The sequence below is a fragment of the Chelonoidis abingdonii genome, chromosome 6 (assembly GCF_003597395.2).
Source record: "Chelonoidis abingdonii isolate Lonesome George chromosome 6, CheloAbing_2.0, whole genome shotgun sequence".
In the NCBI taxonomy this organism is placed as follows: Eukaryota; Metazoa; Chordata; order Testudines; family Testudinidae; genus Chelonoidis; species Chelonoidis abingdonii.
Window position 1 is genome coordinate 71,512,782 of NC_133774.1, and position 21,338 is coordinate 71,534,119.

Consider the following 21,338-nt stretch of genomic DNA (forward strand, 5'->3'; position numbering starts at 1 on the left):
CTCACAAATATTGTGCAAAACACAACATGCAGTTACAATGGTTGGGAAAAAAAATTCTGCTGCTTCAGACCTATTCCATAAACAGTGCCTTCTGCCTTTCAACAGCCAATGCACCCTTGACTACCATTCTGCAACTACTGAGACAATAGTTAAAATGTTTTTTCCTTCTGTCCAAGCAGCCTTTGTATAGCTTCATTAGCCAGAGCATCAGGGGATAAGCCAGGTCTCCCAGAATAACCAAACCAACTTTCACATCATCAATGTTCACAGTGGTCCTGGGAGCCTCTCTCCATTAAGATAAATACTACCGAGTTCCAAAAGATCCTATCATCATGGATCCTCCCAGATCACTCTGCATTTATGCCTGTAAACCTGTTGCAGTGGTCCACCAGACTTTGAAGCACCATGGAGAAATATGTCTGTATATAAATTCTGTGCTCTGGCAGGAGACGGGGTGGGGAGGGTGCACCTATACAGTTTGAGACCCCATGCATGCAAAGCCATCAGTCTTCTGAGCATTACACAGCTTCATGCCCTGGTTACAGAGCACTTTACCAATGGCATAGCAGACCTGCATGAGAATGGCCTCAACAGTTGGTCTCCTCATGCTCAACTGGTTGGCTGCAGACCAATAACATTCTGGAATATCCAGCTTCCCAAATGCCAATGGCGACTCATTTTTCCATGAGTATGGGGCACTGCATGTTGGTACGCTGCCACTGAAGCTCCAGGAACAGTTCTGCACAGCTCTCAAAGGTAGTCCTCCCTATCCTGAAATTCTCTTGCTGCTACCACTGCTCATCCCAGCCCTGCAGATCGATCCTCTCCCACCAATCCAATCAAATTTCTGAGGCCCATAAATGGCACTGTATGCTGTATAGGTGATCCAGGAATCCGTCCTCTTGTTTCAACAGCTCAGCATCTTTCTGGTCTTCTGCCTCTGCCTGCTGTCACTGCTGCAGAGTATCCTGCTGCTGCTGGAGGAGCTGCTGCTGCCATAGAATATTCTCCTGCTTCAGCATCATCTGCTCAGTGGTGCAACAGGCAAAGTCCAGTGCTGAATCTGTCCAACCCTAAGTATTGTAATACAGCCCAAGCAGCCTGGTCATAGTCACGGTTGTCACTGTAGTAGTACAGAACATTGTTGGGATCATGCTGGCCCATAGCAATTGGAAAATGGCATGAACCAGTACAAACAAGAAGAATGGGGTGGAGACAGTGGATTTATGGGATTTTTTTTAAAATGTAAACCCATATAGCTTCCCATAATTCCCAGCAAAAACAATAACAGGATGCATGCCGCTCAGAGATGAAGCAAAAGATCCTAGAGAATGCTATCCTCTCAATTTAAGAGCATAAGAATTGCGATACTGAGATCAATGGTCCATCTCGTCTGGTATCCTGTCTTTCAACAGTGGCCAATGCCAGCTGCTTCAGAGGGACTGAACAGAACAGGTAATCATCAAGTGATCCATCCCTGCACCCATTCCCAGCTTCTGGCAAACAGAGGCTAGGGACACTTCCGAGCATGGTTTGCATCCCTGCCCATCCTGGCTAATAACCATTGATGAACCTATCTTCCATGAAGTTATTGAATTCTTTTTTGAACCCTGTTATAGTCTTGGCCTTCACAACATCCTCTGGTAAAGAGTTTCACAGGTTGTGCATTGTGTGAAGAAATACTTCCTTTTGTTTGTTTAAATCTGCTGCCTATTAATTTCATTTGACCTCTAGTTCTTGTATTATGAGGAGTAAATAACACTTCCTTGTTTACTTTCTCTACAGCAGTCACCATTTTATAGACTTCTATCATATCGTCCCTGAGTTGTCTCATTTTCAAGCTGAAAAGTCCCAATCCTATTAATCTCTCCTCATATGGAAGCTGTTCCATGCCCCTAATAATTTTTGTTGCCCTTTTCTGTACATTTTCCAATGCTAATGTATCTCTTTTGAGATGGACAACCAGATCTGCATGCAGTATTCAAGGCATGGGCATACTATGGAGTTATATAGAGGCAATAGGATATTTTCTGTCTTATTATCTATCCCTTTACTAATGATTTCCAACACTGTTAGCTTTTTTGACTGCTGCTGCATAGTGAGTGGATGTTTTCAGAGAACTATCCATAATGACTCAAAGATCTCTTTCTTGAGTTGTAACAATCATTTTAGACTCCCTCATTAAGGCTGCAAATTTGTTACAGAGGTCACAGAAGTCATGGATTCCGTGACTTTCCGTGACCTCCGTGACTTCTGCAGCGGCCGGTGCGCCTGGCTCAGGAGGAGCTCAGGCAGCCCTTGTGCCAGTTGCAGTAGCTGCTGCTGTAAAAGACTTTTATGCTGATGCTACACATCTTTTGAAATTACTGTTTCTAGTGATTCTTATGCACTTTACTGGCATGTATTACATTCATAGATTCATAGACTCTAGGACTGGAAGGGACCTCGAGAGGTCATCGAGTCCAGTCCCCTGCCCTCATGGCAGGACCAAATACTGTCTAGACCATCCCTGATAGACATTTATCTAACCTACTCTTAAATAAACCATATTCTTCCATCCTTCCTTCATAGGTCATGTTTCTCAAGACCTTTAATGTATCTTGTTGCTCTTCTACTGGACCCTCTCCAGTTTCTCACCACATTCTTCTTGAAATGTGGTGCCAGAAACTGGACACATACTCCCACTTGAGGCTAACCAGCGCAGAGTAGAGTGGAGAATGACTTCTCGTGTCTGTTACAAACACACTTGTAATGCATCCAGAATCACGTTTGCTTTTTTTGCAACAGTATTCACACTGTTGACTAACTCATATAGCTTGTGGTTCCCACTATGCACCTAGATTCTTTCTACCATACTCCTCCTAGACAGTCTCTTCCCAGTCTGTATGTCTGCAAACTGATTGTTCCTTCCTAAGTGGCGCGACAATTGCATTTCTCCAATTTGTCCAAATCATTTGAATTTTTGACCCTGTCCTCCAAGCAGATTGCAATCCTCCAGTTTGGTGTCATCTGCAAACTTAACTAGCGTACGTTGTCTATGCCAAACATCAAGTCGTTGATGAAAGATAGTGAAGAGCCGGTCCCAAAACAGAGCCCCGCGGAACCCCCTTGTATACCATTCCAGCAGGATTGGGACCATTTAATACCTCTCTCTGGTATTGGTTATATCAGACCAGTTATGTCACCCACCTTATAGTGTAGCCCCATCTAAATTGTATTTGCCTAGTTTCTCGATAGAGAATATCTGCGAGAACCGTTCAAATGCTTACTAAAGTCTGGTATACCACATCACACGCCTTCTCCCTATCCACCAAGGCTCGTTATCTCTATCAAAGAAAGCTATCAGATTGGTTTTGACAACGATTTGTTCTTTTACAAATACCATGCTGGCTTCCCTATCACCTTTCACCACCTTTCCAATGTTTGCTATGATTTCTTTAATACTTCTCCTATCTCCCTGGCACAGAAGTTATAAAACAACTGGTACTGTGTTTCCTGGTTGTTTTATTCCGCTTTTTATAGATGGCATTATATTTGCCCTTTCCAGTTCTCTGGAATCTCTCCGTCTCCCAATGACTTTCCAAAAGATATAAAGCTAGAAGCAGATACTCCTCATTAAACTCCTTGGGTATTCTAGGATGCATTTCATCAGGCCCGGTCACTTACAGCATCTAACTTTTCTAAGTGAATTTTTAACTTGCTCTTTGGTTTTTATTTCTTTAAACTACCCGCTTCCCATAAAGCATTCACTATGTTAGACAATTCCTTCACGACTTCTCAGTGAAGACCAAAACAAAGAACGTCCATTATAGCATCTCTGCCATCTTCCAAGTTCGCTTTACTGTTTCTCCTCCTCACTGGGCAGTGGCCTACCCGGTCCTTGTGCTTCTCTTGCTTCTAATGTATTGATAAAACTCTTCTTCTTTCCCTTTATTCCCATAGCTAGTTTGAGCTCATTTTGTGCCTTTGCCTTTCTAATCTTGCCCCTGCATTCCTGTGTTGTTTGCCTATATTCATCCTTTGTTAATCTATTATATTGCATTGTATCTGCCAGGTTTAGAAACAAAAAGAACCAAAAAGTTCCATGGAGACAAGATCTCTAAACATAGAGAGCTCTGTGCAGCTGGAGTGGGTAGGGTACAAAAGGTGTTTTCCACCCCATAACCCAATTATGGGGGCAGCCAGAGGCTGGTTTGGTCTTTGTGAAGGTTAGAGCAACACAGAGCTGCATCTAACTTATGCTGGCAGGAACAATTTCTGAGGACTATTTTATTGGCCCGTGATCACTGGAGCAACACAAAAGGGACGTGGGCTGGGCAAAAGATCTAGACCAACTTTTTTCTGACTCTTCCCAGTGTTCTCAGTACCCCTTATCAAGGCTCTTTCTACTAAGTAGCATATTGGACTGAAGTTGTGCAGTCAGGCTACGTAATCTATACGGCAGAGTTGCACTGAATCTGGTGACCAGCTAGAAATAAGGAGATTTAACTGATTACTAAATCATTTGGTAATCTTTGGTTTTACTGAAGTACTTTAAAAAAAAAAAAAGTCCCCCCAAATAAAAATAAAAATGCACGTAATTGCCTTGCATTGCAGAAAAGACGTCCCATTCCTGCAGGGCTTAGTGGTCCCCAGGAACAGGGAGCATGCAGTGGCATGAGGCTCTGAAGCACTGTCTTGAGAAAGATGGAGGAGGCTTGCAAGAAGTGGTTGCCATTTAGGTATCCTCAGCTCCACTTCCATATGATAAAGAGCTGCCTGACAGCTACCTTCCTCTGTGGCTTAGGTGCTCTGGTTGGTGCCACCTTCAGTTCTTACTTCCAACTACATCTGAGAAAAGGGTAACTGTAAAGGCCTTTTTCAGTCTTAGTGCTGCCCTCTGTATCAGACAGATTTTTCTCTCTTCTTCCCACTCTGTTCTTTTAAGGACAACAGTGTGCAAAGCCACTGACAAACACAGTAACACATCTATGGAAATTAATGACAAAGGGTGGGTGGACAAGATGAGGAGCTAGAAGTGGCAGAATAATTTTTGTGGTCTTATATTGAGCAGAGATTTGTGTGTCATGTTGGCGAAAAGATAAATTATGTGGCATTTGCTCAGCATTATATTATATACAGAGTCTGACTACTGTGTAGAGATAGGCTCAAGCCCAAACCCTACATCGGCAAACCCACTCACTTACTGTTTGGTTCCTTTCTATAATGGAGTAATGTGGTCTAGAAACTGAAGATCCAATCAAACACTTGGAGAGAATAAGAGAAACTATAAAAATTGCTACCTTGTAAGCAATGGAAAGGAGAAGAGGAGGACAAGGGCCCCCCTGCAGTCCCCACCTTGCTCTGAGGATGCAGAGCTTCACATCCTGTTGTCAGGGAGCTGGGTTACAGCCTGAGATAGCCTACCTTTGTCAGACTCTATGTTTAGGTAAAACCTTTCTGCTGCTTCTTCCATTATAGTTATGTAATAAGGCTCAAGAACAAAACAAAGGGAAAAAATCATGCTTGTTGAGAGGTCTGTTATATTCACTGTCCCATTTCACTGAAGTTTATGCAGCTAAACCAATACCCTGGGACAGAACATCCCTGATATCTAGGGAAGCTTACATCTGGTTCCCAGGGCAACCTCCTATTATGTTTTAGACTAGATTTTTTTGGTTATGAATGAGCAGGTACCTTGCATCACTTTTGCAGATGCTTCTTCTTTTCAAAAATTTTCTTAAAAAGAAAAATAAAACAACTCACCCATTTAATACTGTAGCTCTGCTAAACAAAGCCCAGATTTAAAGCTTGACTTTGGCTGTTGATACTTAAATTAACAGAATCATTCAGGAAATCATTCCCACGCAAAATTAATTTTAATCATTCAAGATTAGTTTTGGTCACACTTCACAAGTAAGGAATACAAAAAAACCAAAAATCGAAGCTTGATATATTTCCCTGAAGGATAGCACACTTCATTTCAGCTGTTTAACTACTTGGAAAATTAAGGCAACTTAAAATGCTGGAATGAAGTTCCTATCAATAACTAATTTAATAAAGACAAACTAGTACAATATCTGTATGTGCTTGTAGTGAAAAAGGTAGGAACAATTTATTGATAAAATGAAGTAAGGCAAAGTACATAAATTGCTTCTGCTTTTGGCACGGAGATTATAAATCTTTTTCATAGGCAATTTAGGTGTGATTAACATTTAAACACAAAGGTTGGTTCCATAAGAACTATATCAGAGTTATCCTTACCAGTTTTTCTGATGGAGCTCTTCCTTATAGAACAGAAGATGTTGAAGTACTTCATCTAGTCGAGAAGAGTTGTTGTGTACACAAACCCAAACAACAAGACTATGCCAAAGAAAGTTCTGAATCGTATTTTCTTTTTGTTCAAGCTTTAATTGAACTGATGGGTCAGAATCCAAGATGGACTAAGAAAAAAATTAAGTGAAATTCATAGATAAGATCTCTTGAATAGAAAGTTAGTCTTTGGTTTTCTACTCAGACTTGTCTTAGAATTTTACTCAGCACAACACTTGCTCAGCATTCTAGTCTCATACAAAATACAATGCTACAAATGCCTCTAATATATTTCGCACAACAGGACCAAAAAAATCTCAGAATCCAGTCAACAGAGGATGTGCTATTGTTGTTTCTCTGGGGGTTTTATGTATTATGAAGTGCTCACTACCCAAAGTTGTCACTTCTGAAGTAATTAAAATTAGTGACCCTGCCTATGCTGTTACATTTAAGCTTGTGTTTGAGCCAGCATTAACAGTATAAACCAGTTTTATTAAGATTTCACTTCAGACTAAGATTAGCTTTATGAAAACAAAACCTCAGCCTTCTGGGACTATTAACAAAAAGCAGAATTGCTGTAGTTTGTCTGTAAGGTTAAATAACACAGGTTATTCATCAGTAATGTGGACTGGCACACTTTGGTTATCCTGGAAAACATTTAATTGGCCAAGATTCTGACTCTGGAATCTGATTTACGTAGTCAGAGCCTCACGTTCAAGCACAGTCCCCCTGACTCCAATAGGACTCTGTGTTAAATGTCAATCTCTACTTGTATTTATCAGATTGCAAGATCAGACCCAACATTAATTTGTTTACAAGTTGGAGTTCTGTTTAGAATAAGAACCATTTTTAAAAGATTATCATTTTTTAAACACTGACTTTAGGCAGCAAACCTGTATCAGGATCTGCTAATGCAGAGCCCTGTGCCACAGGGGAGTCTTCATGACTTCGTGGGACTCCACAAGAGTGTCAGAATCTTGATGTAGGATTTGTAAGAATTCACAAATTAAACTGAATCAAATTAACATGCAGAAAAATTTACGTGACCAAATGCTAAGCTTCTAAGCTCATTTAAAATTGTTATAATCTAGTGATGGCACAAAAATCTATTTTTGAGAAATTACTAAATTCATATAGATTGTTGATTAGCTGCTCTCTGGACTTTAAATGATGTATATTATAGGAACACGGGAACTGCCATAGGTAGGTATTGTCTGACAGTGGCCAGCACCAGATGTTTCAGAGGAAGGTGTATGACTCCAACAGTAGGCAGATATGGAGTAATCTACCCTCATGTTATGTCCCATCCTCTTCTCTAATAGCTAGAAATTGGATTAACCCTGAAGCATGAAGTTTAGTAACTCTTTCACAAAATGCATCATTAATCACAACTCTGGATATTCTTGATATCCATTTAAGTGTCCACTCCTTTTTCCACTATGAAAATGATTTTGAACTAAACACGTCTTAATACATCACAATGGCTATAATGGTGCAATCACAGTCCAGAGATAAAGAAGGCCCTGATCCAGAATAAAATAATTTGTGGCCTTATCATAAAGCGAGTCTGCTCAAGCTTCTCCCCTCAAAATACCTGCTTTCTGGTTTGGGCAGTTACAGAGCTGCCCAGTGGGCAGGAAATTCATGCAAATGAGCAGACTACTCCTTGAGCCTTACAGGTCTTGATTTCTCAAGCCCTTGAATTCCCCCACTGGTGGCCACATCGAATGCTTTAGTTAATACAGCCCCCGGGATTGTAGAAAATCTCCTACATGGTTGTATGTGAGAGACAACGCGAGCTCAGAGACCAGGAAGTGAACTGAGTTGGTTTTTCAAATTACCTAGGGCTCCCATGAGGGAGCTGTCATACGTCCTCACTGGCTGGAGGATGCTGCAGGGACCCTATTTCTTAATTCAGTAATCCTTGGGGGATAGTTTTATTATGTAGTGCACTTAAATATGCTATAGAAATTAAGTTTCATTAATAGTAATTGAATCACTGTCAATCCATTTTAGCTGTCTGTTCTGAACTAGTTAGTCTACAATCCTCGCTGCTCTTTAGGAATCATTCAGAGCTATGATAAAGAATAGCGGACCTTGAAATAAGGAAAATAAAAACAGACATGGAAGAAGCTGCTGTAATCTGCTGTTGAAGAGTCTAAACTAGGTGTGTATTGTCTATAAATCTATGAGCACTATGTTATGAGGTTTGACTGTATTCAAAAGCCTTAAGCACAGTTGGTTTTCAGAGGCGATCCCTTTAAGTGCTAAATATTTTATTATGAAGTGCTACATCCTTCAACAAAGACAAAGAATACTAAACTTTCAAGGGTATATACTTTCAAAATCCCCAAACTTTCTGTGACTGAAGGAAAGTATTTGACAGCAGAGCACCCTTTTTCCTTGGTTTCTTTCTCTAATGATCCATGCTTACTTACCAATAAGAATGTCTTGAAGAAGTCATTGTTATAAACAGGTTCTCTTTCCTTTTGTCTTCCCACTTATTGAGGAAACTTGGTCAGTTAATTAGCTTAATTAAAACGGTGGTATCATTTTCAATTGCAGCCTTTCCATATGTTGGATGTGGTAACAAAGTAGGGAGGAGTATTTTTCCCTGATCCTACAGGTGTAGCAGCATACAAGTATAATAAAAAGCCTAGGTCTGGCCACAAAAGAATTCCCACAGCACAGAAACTACAAAGCCTCTTCTGCATGTTCCAATATAGGGGTGCACCAGTATGGGGCTGAGGGAAGGACCAGATCCAGCACCATTATGATTCCACAAGGTGCTGCTGCCCACAGGCAGCTTGGCACGAGCTGTTGTAACATAGGTGGCACCTAAGGGCTACCTAAATTACATCCCATTTTGGCCCCTGAAGCAGCCTAGAAACAGAAGGGTAAAAAGGTAGCTTAAACCCTCTTAGTCCACGCACCTTCACCCCTCTTGGGCTGAGAGTTTTGTACCGCACTTCCCAGAGATACAGCACAAGATCATACCTGAGTTTTTTCTCCAGTTGCACAGTTTGCATATGCTATACCCTTATTTATAACATAATGACCTTCCTTAAGTGTCAAACCCCACATTCCCCTATGATTATAATCCTCAATTTTCCTTCCTACAAAGGCTTCCACCAGTGCATTCCCATTGCTTGCAGATTGTTCAAAACTCAGCAGAACATTTGGCCTGATTGTTACAGCTTGAAGCCTTGAGCTTTGGAGCTGTGCTCCAGCTCCATTCCAGCTCCAGGCAAAAACCAGCAGCTCTACTGCTCCAGAGCTGCTCTGCGCTCCAGCTCTGGGCTCCACTCCAAAGCCTTCGTAACAATCATACTACAGCTGCCCTTTGTTCTTTATAATGGCTATCTATTAAGCAGACAATTTACTTTAACTTGGCCCTATTGGTCTTTATAGTTCTCCACAGTGAGCTATTAAAGATCTCCTTTTACAGGCATATCCCAATGTAAGGCTGCCATTCACTCCCACATCCCAGCTGTATCATCCGCTCATTCTTAACAGCTCCTACAAACCTCCTCTTCCCTGGGTGTTTTTTTTTTCATCCTTCTTTCCCCCTTGGTGTGAGACAGCCCAGGTTTATTGACTGCCACAGTATGCTGCAAGGCTTATCTTCTCCCCAAGCTTTTCTGAGGGAGTGGGGTGAGATGGTCATCGGTGGTTTGATAGGGTTTCTTCATGATAGATTGACAGGGACCATTTATATTTTGAGAGATGAAGTCAACTTTGAGAAGGATGGTTAAATGTTCTAATATGGTTATTTGTCCATTTATGTTTTTTTTCCTCTCTATGTAATGATATGAGCCCTATCACAATAGTATCACAGAACATCACAAACGTTAATTAATTTGCCTTCACAATATCTGTGGGAGGTAAGGAAGTATTGTTAGTCCCATTTTACAGTCTGCGTCTACTGAACCTTAACTTCCTGAGTCCCCGTGGTCAAGTGCCTTAACCATAAGACCATCCTTCTGCCTTAAGAAATGTATGCACAAGTGCCTACAACCTTGAATAGGTGCTTTTAAACATTTTAATAAATGTTTCCCATTTAAGATACCTCCCCATTGCTCTTTTAAGAGAGTGACCCAAACTACTTCCCAAAACATGTACTGTTTTCATGGCTCAGCAGCAGACAAAAACTCAGCAGCAGCCAGCCAACCACAATTTTCCAGAAAGGAATTGATCTCACTCTGGCCCTGCAGATCTTCTTATACTAGCTTACTTGGCCCTGATTAGCTGCTTCCCATACAGCCACTCTAGGCAGCTTGGAGGACCTCTCTACTGCCCTTTTCTGGGGTGGGGTGTGGCAGGGCTACAAGGCCTCTAGCAGATGGCCTCCAGACCCAGTCCATCCTGGCACAGTCTTGCAGATGCTGGTGGATCAGTGGGGCTGTTTCACTGACATCAATGTGGGGTGGTCAGGGAATGTGCATGCTGCATGCATCTTTCGGAACACTGGACTATATAGAAAACTGCAAGCTGGGACTTTCTTTCCAGATCAGAAGATTTCAAATGAGGGTGTGCAAGTGCCCTTAGTGATCCTTGGAGACCCCATATACCCCTTGCTGCCATGGCTCATGAAGCCTTAGATCGGGAACCTAGACAGCAGCAAGGAGTGCTTCAACAACAGGCTCAGCAGGTGCCAAATGACCACTGAATTTGCCTTTGGCTGATTAAAAGGATGCTGGCGCTGCCTTTTTATCTGGTTAAACATCAATGAAGAAAATATTCTGATGAGCATTGTGGCCTGTTGTACTCACCATAATATTTGTGAATGAAAGGGGAGAAAGTTTCCCCAGGGGTGCGCTGCAAAGGCTGATCGGCTGGCTGCTGATTTTGAGCAGCTGGATACAAGGGCAATTAGAGGAGAGCAGCAGCAGGCTATTGGAATCAGGGAGGCTTTGAAGGAGCATTTTGATAATGATTCCCAGTAATGTGTCTGTATGTGATGAATTCAGCCAGGCAATGTTTACTTGCCGCCATGAATTACTGCTGTAGTGCTTGCTTCTTGAGCATTAATTGCAAAGAGTAAATATTCCTACCTATAGTCACTGTTTCAATGTTAGCACTGAGCTATATGTCACAACTGAAGAACCATTTTATTTCAAAGACTTCAGTTTTAATGGGGTAAAACACAAACCTTTGGACAAACAGAAGACAGGAAAATGAACAGTCTCATGGTTAGAGCTCTCATAGCTGGGTGTAATTCCAATTTTCATTGGAAAACCAGTCCTCAGGCTTGGAGTGCATGGGGTACTGTGGGGGACTAGAAACACATGATGAATGCAGTGTGGGAGTTTGGGGAGGGCATAGACCGGAGTTCTGTAGTGGCTGGAGCGGGAGTTGGGCACGGATTTGCACTGATTGCAGGTTAATGAGGGACTTCAAAACTTCTGTCTGGTCCTCCAGGAGCTTTATCATCTGCTCCTGCCCATGTCCTTTCCTGGCTATGCGGCCTCAGTCTTTCATTAATTGTCTCCCTCCACGCTTATTTCGCTGTGTGCTGCATCTGTTGACTGAAGCACTCCACAAAACATATACTCTTTACTCCCCCTGGGTCGCCCTCTTATCTGATGGAGGTGCTTCGCCAGTGTGAAAGAGTGTGTTCTCAAGGGTGCATCTTTAGAAGACAAAGAAACAATGAACAGAGATAGTATTGAGAGTGCACTCACATCCCTGAATCACAAAAGTTATACATACCTCTTTCTCACTGTCCCTGGGCTAGCACATGGGTTGCTGCAAGTCCCAATTAAGGTGATTTTACAAGGGGGGGAGGGGGAAAGGGCAAGAAGGGGCAAAAAGTGTTTTTTGAAGGGGGTTACTATAAGTGGCTAGGGAGCCTATTCTGAATATTGGTACCCTTTTCAACAGACTAGGGTAATCAAGCCCAATGTCTCACTCCTAAAATTAATCCAGGATGCAAGAGTACATCTGCCTGCGTGTGGCTTCATATTGGCTCCGTATGCTGCTCGCTTGTGTGTTGCTCTGGTCTCTGCAGAAATAATTGCTGGGTGGTGCTGCAAAGTTTCCTACAGCTCGGGGGGGAGAAACAAGGCAGCTCTCCCAAGATATCTTAGGCAGAGGATTGCAGAAAACCTGCAGGAAAGTTTCCTAGAGATCGCTATAGAGGATTCCAGGGACATCCCCCTGGACATTAACAAACTTTTCAGCTGTGGCCCCACAGGCTCTGTTATTAATTTCTGTCTCTTATCCCTCTTCTACCATACAACAAAGTTCACGAAAACTCAATCTCCTTTCACTGCACTATCAAAGCAAAATAAGCACTTACCGGAGTTCCCCTGTCTTGGGCACTAGAGCTGGAATGCTAGGACTGCCTAGACCCCTGCGGAGTGGAAAAGAGGTCCTGACTTGCTGTGCCACCAGATGGCCCTCCATGTGCTCCACATCATCCTCCAGTTCCACCCGCTTGTCCACAACTTGCTCACCAGGGTTGAGTCTGCTGACTACTGCCTCCAGTCTCCTCGAAGCATCCACAGGGCTCCTGGTGTGGAGGCAGGGTCGCCACTGAGGATGGCATGCAGCTCCTTATATAAGCAGCATGTTTTTGGCTGCATCAGAGTGATGGTTAGCCTCCCTTGCCTTCTGGTATGCCTGCTTCAGCTCCTTGATTTTAGCATGACACTGCTGCATGTCCCTTTTGTTCTCCTTCTCCTGCATGCCATTAGCAAGTAGCCCATATGTATCGAAATTCCTACAGCTGGTGAAAAGCTGCAACTGCACAGCCTCCTTGCCCCATATACTTAGCAGATCCAACAGCTCTGGTGTGCTCCATGTGGGAACATGTCTGCTGTGGAAAGCCAGCAAGGTCAGATGGGAAGATGCCATGTGAACTGTGCATGGCGAGCAGATAGGAAGAGGAATTTCAAAAATTCCTGGGCCTTTAAATGAGAGGTGCATACCTGTGTACCTTCAGAGCAGAATTCAAACTGCTGACCAGAGTGGTCATGATGGACATTGTGGGACTCCTCCTGGAGGCCAATTAAGGCAACATAACTAAGTGAGGAGTCTACACTGATGCGCTGTCACTCCAATTACACCACAAAAAGCTCTATGCCGCTTGTCACAGTGGTTTTATTATGTCAGCATAGCAGGGGAGTTACTTGGGTGGGAGAGGCATTTCAGTGTGTACACCTCCACTGTTTTGTCAACGAAAGCTGACTTTTGTCAACAAAACTTTGTAGTGTAGACAAGGCCTTAGTTTCTCTCACGGTGAATTGAGATAATGATACTTGTCCTCCTTTCTAAAGCACTTTGACATCCTTGGATGAAAAATGTTATTTAAGAGTTAAGAATTATTAGTATTATAAATATTATTTATATTTACTTAGATTAGGAAAAGACAAACAAAAACAACGTTGGTCAGTGCTCACACAGCCTTACACTTCCTCAGGTAAATACATAATTAGGTAAAGAGAAAAAAGCAAGAAATATTGTTTACCTGAGAGAGACTGTAGCAGCCCTTTTGATGTCATTACAGCCTGTAAGCTAGACACATAATTAGGCACTTTTTAATCATATAAATGATAGGCTATTGTGCATCACATCATTATGGATCCTATCATTCCTTAGCACAGAAAAGGCAGCCAGAGGAGAAAACTTACTCCGAAACATTCTCTTTGGTCCACTGCACACAGCATTTGATGCATCATCTCCAGGGGGAGGGATCTAGGGCTGCACAAAGAGAGCAAGGGACACGGCCATTCAACCGTGCAGGCACCCCCAATATCTACAGGGAAATCTGCACGCCTCAGGGCAGCCCTCAAAAAGCCAGCTACTCTATGCTGCTTTCCAGGACTGTGCTCCCCCTTCCCCCATGTGCTTCTCCTGGCCCCCATGGCAGCAAGGTTCAGGAAAGTGCTCTGTTACTGCAGAAGGGCTGTGCATGAACTCCCCCACAGCCACCCATCCCTGTCCATTTCCACACACACTTTGAAGGAAGCAGATGCCATAGAGCGGGAGTAAATGCTGTTATGAAAACAGAATCTTAAAAGGGATCCTGACACCACCCTAGCTACTAATATTCACTGGGTCCCTATAGTATCACATTGATAATTAATTGCATTGCATCAAAGAAACATGGATGGTGTATTCATGAAATGATGTGTTTCACAAATCCAGGTGGCGATCACTACAGATGAGTGTGTATTCTGTTTATCCTGTCCCTGGACTACAGGTAGTTTGTCTAGCTCAGCTCAGCTTTAATTATTTTCACTGAATTACCAACCATGCTTATTTGATCACAGTAATCCTTTCTGATGAATCATATATCACCTGATTTATGTTACCCACCATGCCAAGAGGACTCTGCTTCTGTCTATCTTCCAAGCTTACATCAGAAGATACCACAGCACCACATATGGTTTCTCCAGCCTTCAGCATAAATTGCACAGCCGAGAGGATGTTTGGATATGGATGGTAGCAGACCTCACAAGCTGAAAGTGCTATGGCATGAAAAATAATTTTGTGAAAATTGTCTTCCTGTTGTTTTTTAATTTATTCTGTTTGCCTTTTATTTATTATGTGCTGTTTAACTTCACTACTTTGCTGATGGACTTACTAGCAAATTTTCCAGAGTAGATTTATAAATGTTGTGTGACCTCTTGTGGTAGAACACAATACTACAAGTATGAGTCACAGATAATAGCTTATGTAACCCATGAGCTACATATAGTTGATGACTAATTTCCTAATTAAGTCAGGCTAACTCTGAACAAGGTGAGAAGGCTCTCAGCTAACAGTGAATCACAATGTAAACTCTCTTCATGCCAGTCATTCAGTGACTGCATTTATTTTTGGCTAACTCTGCATGGAAACCAGACTCAACTTTTGTAAACTAAAATTGAGCTTTTTTTTTTTTTTTTTTAAACTACATATATCCTTTGATAAGATCTGAAGCTCCATGATTAGCATTCACGTGCTGACATCTGTACTGTAAATGGGATTTGATTCCTCTCAATAACAACACTTAGCACTGAAGAGATGAAGTAATGTATCAAGCCATCTGAATTCAGTTGCATTAAATAAAAGGGGTTTTGAAAGGATGTATAACCATTACCTCAGTATTTGGGTGAATGCAGATTTGACTGCCTGTAAGCCGAAATATTGCTTGCTGCATTACATTTTAAGAACTGGAAGATATAGGAAGTTCTCTTGTGAGAGTGTCAATTATATTTATGTGTTTTCTATAAATGACTGGTGTGGACAAAGCTTGTAAAATAAAAGGTGTCAGAAAAAAAGTGGGTAATAATTTTTTTAAATCATCTGATTCTTTGTTCTTCATTTTGTGTATTACTTGTGGCCATGACAACCAATTGACAGTAGCAAGACTGCAATCCCTCTGCAGTCTTACTACAGCAGCAGCCTACTGATTCATTGCATACAGTGTGCATGCATGCTGAAAAGTCTGAAATAGAATATGAATATCTGGCATTAGATTAAATTTATCAGCAATGTCAGTATAACAAACAAGTGACAGAAGCCCAGTCATATGACCACTCTCCCTTTTCATTGTCAGTCTGTGTGCATTGCAGGTACTTAGCACCCTGCAGGATTGGGCTGTATGTTAGAACCGTACCTGAGGGACATTTAAGGCTTTTGCAATGTCACTTTTTTCTATTTATAGCAGTGATCTGTCACCTGTTATCACCTAAAACATATGGTGCTATATAAGATTGCTTTTAGTAAGGGCTTTTCAGATAATTAATATTAATCACATTCCAAATAGGCTTTAAAAGATATTGATTTGATTTATGTATATTTTTAAAACACTCAGCATTCCTGCTTATAAGCAAGTATTTATTTGAGATCAGTCAATAGTCTTAAAATCCCAATATACTGTGCATTTACATATGTACTAAATTCACTAATTACATAGTGATGCAGAGTTGCTCTGATTTTTCTTCCTTCTTCACCTACAGACCTCACCTTTTCTATTTTACCTAATTTAATGAGGCTAAATGTTGACTGCTTTGCATGCTTACTGATGCATATGAAACTCTCCATTCAGGTGGACAGTATTCCTAAGAATCAAATGGTAGTCTCTTGAATGAAGCACAATGTGAGATATTCACTTAGGTCACTTCCATTTCCCAAATTAGTAGTTAAAAGTCATTGTTAATGTTGTTTATATAGCAAATATACAATGTTCTACCTTTTAAATCTGTATGAAGCCTATATGTATGTTCTCCAGAAGCCTCCAGGTGACCACACAGGTGAAAAACAAGGAGCCTTAAAAAGACCAAAAATCCAACCTGTCAAAAGTAAGTACAACAAATATTTGTTATATCATGCCACTCAGAACAGATGTATAAATACCACCTTTGGATTATGGGTCTTATTCACCACTGCCCTCCTCCACTTGAACAATAATATAACTCCACTGAGTTACACCAGCATGAAATTGGATTAAGAGAGTGCTAAATCAGATCATATCTTCAGATTTCACACATGTGGAACAATAATGAATAACTCTTGTCTTGTGTTTTGCATTCACTGTATATTAATGGTACACAGTAAATTAATAACACTTTGGCACTTGTATAGGGTTTTCTTTTCAGTGTGTGTGTGTAGGGGGGACTGGTGAGAGAAGATATGTATCCTCAGAGTTTTCTTAGTGTAAGGGAATGAACACACTTTTGTGAACTAAATCCCTCCAATACTGAGAACAGATTTGATGAGGAAACAGAGATAAGGAAAAATTACACACAACCAAAGAAAACTCAACCCAGTATGATGATTCTATGGTTACAATGCCAATCAGGAGAACCATGGAGCTCTCATCTTTGTCAACAGTGCTGCATGGACCAGGCCCTGCAGTGGGAGTGTTAGGGCAAAAACACTCCATCAAGGAGATCCCATGTGAAATGTGTGGGCATTTTAGTAGCATCCATTCTGCAACTGTAGAGCTAGATACTACATTTTACAACTTAAAGTTTTAGATGGTGGCTTTGGTAACTTAGAAGCGAAGCTAACAGAAGCAGAAAAAGCCAACAAAGCACGTGAAAAGAAATGAGAAAGCTAACACCCTCCATGCAGCCATCATTAAAGAAAATAAAATGTTAAACAGATTGCAAATCTTGGAAAATCATTCAGAATTTAAAATGTCAGAATAATTGGACTCTCTGGAGCAGCTGGAACAAACAATCATATTGCTTTTTTTGGAACAGTGGGTTCTGAATATATTGCAGTTGGATTTAGCTAAAGATCCAAGAAGAGTATTTTTAAAGAGCATATAGAATCAAAATAAGGGCTCCATTTAAGACCCCTGAGCAAGATGCAGAAAGAGCAATTATATTTACTGTGGCAGATGTATGTGGCACAGAGAGAATCCTGGCAGTACCTAGAAAAATAATAGATGTGTTCTATTTAAAAATCTTGAAGGTTTGTTCTTCCTAGATATAAGCCTCTGAAAACATGCAAAAATGAGAGAATTTGTTTTATATAAGACAAGTGTTTGAAGCAGCTCTCCTTCTCGTGGCCAAACTCCCAGACAGATGCTAAGGAGAAAACATGTATTTTGGAACACCGAATCAGCACAACGCGCTGCAAGTAAAGAGATTCCACAAGGCTGCTATAACAATACAGGACACATTCATATTTCTCTTTGTCTTCATAGGGTTTTTTGTTTGACCAGGATCAATACCTGGAAGCACTGTACAGCCAGGGGGAAAGCCAGAGGTAAGATCAGGGAAGTGTCATTGGGACTGGCTCCTCACAGACTTATGGATACTTTCTTCTGATTTGTGTTTTTTACTTTCGATTATGTAGCTTAACGGCAGATGACTGATTTTGAGTGTGTGCATGTGTAGGGCCTTTTAGTTTTTGTAACCAGACAACCCCTAAAGGTTAAAAGCATTTGCAGATCTGGATGGCTAAGACTTTGCTCAGATGCTGAAGCTACAAATGGCCTGACCTTGCAGGTCCTAGGCAGGCTATGTACAGACTGCAGGGTAGACCTTTAGGGCTTGAGTTCTCTCTCACACCAGTTTGTCATCCATGTAATTCCATCAGCTTCCAGAGAGTTGCTCTTGATTTACACCAGTAAAAGTGAGATCAGACTCATGCACCACTGAATGCTCAGATACTCCATAACAGTTAAGGCCAGTTCTGCTTCCTCTCAGGTCAATGAGAAAACTCTCTGACTTGAGTGGGAGCAGCATTGGGCCCTTAACGGGTGGGCTGCTTCTTTTTTTTTTCTTTTTTTGGCTGCTGTTCAACCAGAATCCTGGCAGTCATACAAAGAATCTCACAGAATGAATGGGAGATCCTGCTTTCGCCAAGGTCGGCTCTAGGCACCAGCTAAACAAGCAGGTACCTACGGCGGCAAAATATATGGGGCAGCATAATGCTGGGGCCCCAGCTCATACCTGAAGCGGCATCCCAGGCTGGATCCTGACCACCCTGGGGGGCAGTAACCAGCCTGTTGTTCTGCTGCCGGGTGCAGCAGGGCAGGGAGCTGGCTAAGTAGGGAATGTGTCCCTGCTGCTCTCCTGCAGGGAGTGGCCACCCCCAACCCCTCAGGCAGGAGCCGGTAGCGTGGCCCTGCCCGGCTGCAGAGGAGAGCCGCTCCTCCTCAGCTTGTCCCCTCCTCTGCAAGCTGAGGAGCAGCTTGTCCTCTGCAGCCGGGGCAGGGCTGCGCTACCGGCTCCCGCCTGGGAGGGAGGTGGGGGTGGCTCATGACCGCGGGAGAGCGGCATGAACAAGCCGAGGAGGAGTGGCCCGTCCTCTGCAGCCGGGCAGGGCCACGCTACTGGCTCCCGCCTGAGGGGTTGGGGGTGGCCGCTGACCACAGAAGAGCGGTGGGAGTTGGTAGCGCAGTCCTGCCTGGCTGCAGAGGATGGGCCGCTGCTCAGTTTGCACTGGCAGGGACAAGCTGAGGAGGAGCGGCCTGTCCTCTGCAGTTAGGGCAGAGCTGCGCTACCGGCTCCCGCCTGGTGGGGTGGAGGTGGCTGCTGACTGCGGGAGAACGGTGAGAACAAGCTGAGGAGCAGCCCGTCCTCTGCAGCCGGGGCAGGGCCGTGCTACCAACTCCGGCTGGGGGGATGGAGGGGTTGGCTGCTGACCACGGAAGAGAGGTGGGAGCCAGTAGTGCAGCCCTTCCCCGTCTGCAGAGGACGGGCCGCTCCTCCTCAGCTTGTCCCCGCCATTCTCCCGCGGTCAGCGGCCACCCCCCAGGTGGGAGCGGGCTCCTACTCGGCTTGTCCCCACCTCCTCCTCCTCCTCCTCCTCTCCCCCTCTGAGCCGCCTCCTGCCAGAGAAGGGGAGAGGGGAGCAGAGCGGCAGCCCGGGCTGAGCCCAGCTCGTGCCAGGGCCAAAGCGAAAACCAAGGATGAGTGGGGCTGGGATCCAGCAGCAGCCCCAACCCCTGGCCCTGGGAGCAGTGGTTATGGGAGATGAATCCACCTCGGGCCAGATCCGCAGCAAGGTAAGAGTTGGGCCAGGTGGGAGGTTTTGTTAAAATTACACTAGTAGGAAATTGTTTCATTTCACTAACTACAAATTCGCTGTTTTCATTTTTTTTAAAATTCTAAACAGTCAAAACAAAACTGCAAAGTGCAAACATGTGTAAAAGCCCAAAAAAAGGGGGCGGGGGGGCAAAATTTTTTTGCTTGAGGCAGCAAAAAAACCTAGAGCCAGCCCTGGCTTTCGCATAGAAAATGGGAGGGTGAGAACATCTCCCAGTTTCCAAGGGAGATACTTAAAATGTACATTACTAAAACCAAGGAAACATCCTAGGAATTTCAACTTTAAATCAGCTCAGCTAGTATGCTCATTGTTTACTTCATAACAAATACTAAAAAGAGACCCTGTCAGCTTGTTTAGGGCCCAAAATGTACCTTCCTTATAATAAGGTAAATCTTCTGCAGCATCCCTGGTGCTTTTTATTGGAAAAGAATTTAATGGGAGGAAGAGGATGGCCCTGATGCTCCACTCTTACAGAAAAACTTACAAGAAGGAGGTAATTACTACTGAAATTCTACAAGGCTTATCTTGCAGCACTGCATGCATGCATCCCAAAAGGAAGGGATTTGAGATCTAAGGAAATGGCAAGAAGTGCATTCTGTAAATATAGGAATCTCAAAGATCCACAGAGAAAGCAAAGCATTACGCTAAGAAGAAACACTGATCATCTCTGGAAATGGCTTATCCTTCCACAGTGCTTGGTGGATTCCAGCACTACTGGAAGTTTTAGAAATATTTTGTCCTATCATAGTAAATTTATCACAAAATTCTGCATTGTCCTGGTGCAGAAAAGTCTACAAAGCTTCTTGTATAATTTAGGTCCCAACAGTCACATGAGGCACTGGTTATTGTTAAGACTGCAAAATAGCTTCAGTTGAAATTGTTCATTTTCCAAATAAAACATTCTGTGGGGGCTGAAATTTTCCATGCTCGAGTAAAGCTGGAAAATGATTTTTTTTTCACGTTTTAGTTAAAATCTGTTAAATCTGATTTGAAGTATGTGGTATAACAAATACGCTTGTATGTTGTATTTTTATTGTCTTTGCCATGCTTTATTCCCCCAAGCAGACAGCTTAGACATGGGTGAACGTTAAAACTTCACATGAATGTAAAAAAATTCTCTCTTTTTTCCTGCTCATGTAACTAAAAGATGGCAGAATCAAGTTTGTTTAAACTTTTCAAAATAATTAACAATTTAGTTTAAACTAGAAATATGGAGAGTTTTGGAAGTCATAAGCGATTGCAAGAGGGAGTTTATTGCCAGACTCCTGCAGCTTCTTCTAATCTATGGCATATCAGGTTTTGAGAGTGGAGGAGCATTTTCTAACAGTTCAAACTGCCTTCAAAACAGATACAGTCTTCCTTGTTGTGGTAGAAGAATTGTATGGGGAAAGAGGTGGTAAACATACCCTCCTGTCAGGTAACTATTTTGGTCAGGTGAGAGTGAAAGAAAGGTTTAAGCTGCAGAAACAGTGGGGACACATAACAGAGCTGTAGAACAAGTACTAATAGAGAATGGTATTTAATGAACGGTACTCCACATGTATGCTGTC

General features: G+C 42.6%; 1 protein-coding gene across 2 annotated transcripts in view; it reads right to left on the minus strand.

Annotated features, from left to right (window-relative positions):
* Positions 1 to 21,338, minus strand: part of TMEM232 (transmembrane protein 232) — a 133,798-nt gene that overhangs the window by 83,503 nt on the left and 28,957 nt on the right. For both annotated transcript variants that reach the window (XM_032770080.1, XM_032770081.1), the window contains 3 exons: positions 16,475 to 16,574; positions 14,614 to 14,765; positions 6,244 to 6,422 (listed from right to left, as the gene is read on the minus strand). In XM_032770080.1, the coding sequence (XP_032625971.1) occupies positions 6,244 to 6,422; positions 14,614 to 14,765; positions 16,475 to 16,574 (431 nt within the window). The remainder of the gene's footprint in view (positions 1 to 6,243; positions 6,423 to 14,613; positions 14,766 to 16,474; positions 16,575 to 21,338) is intronic.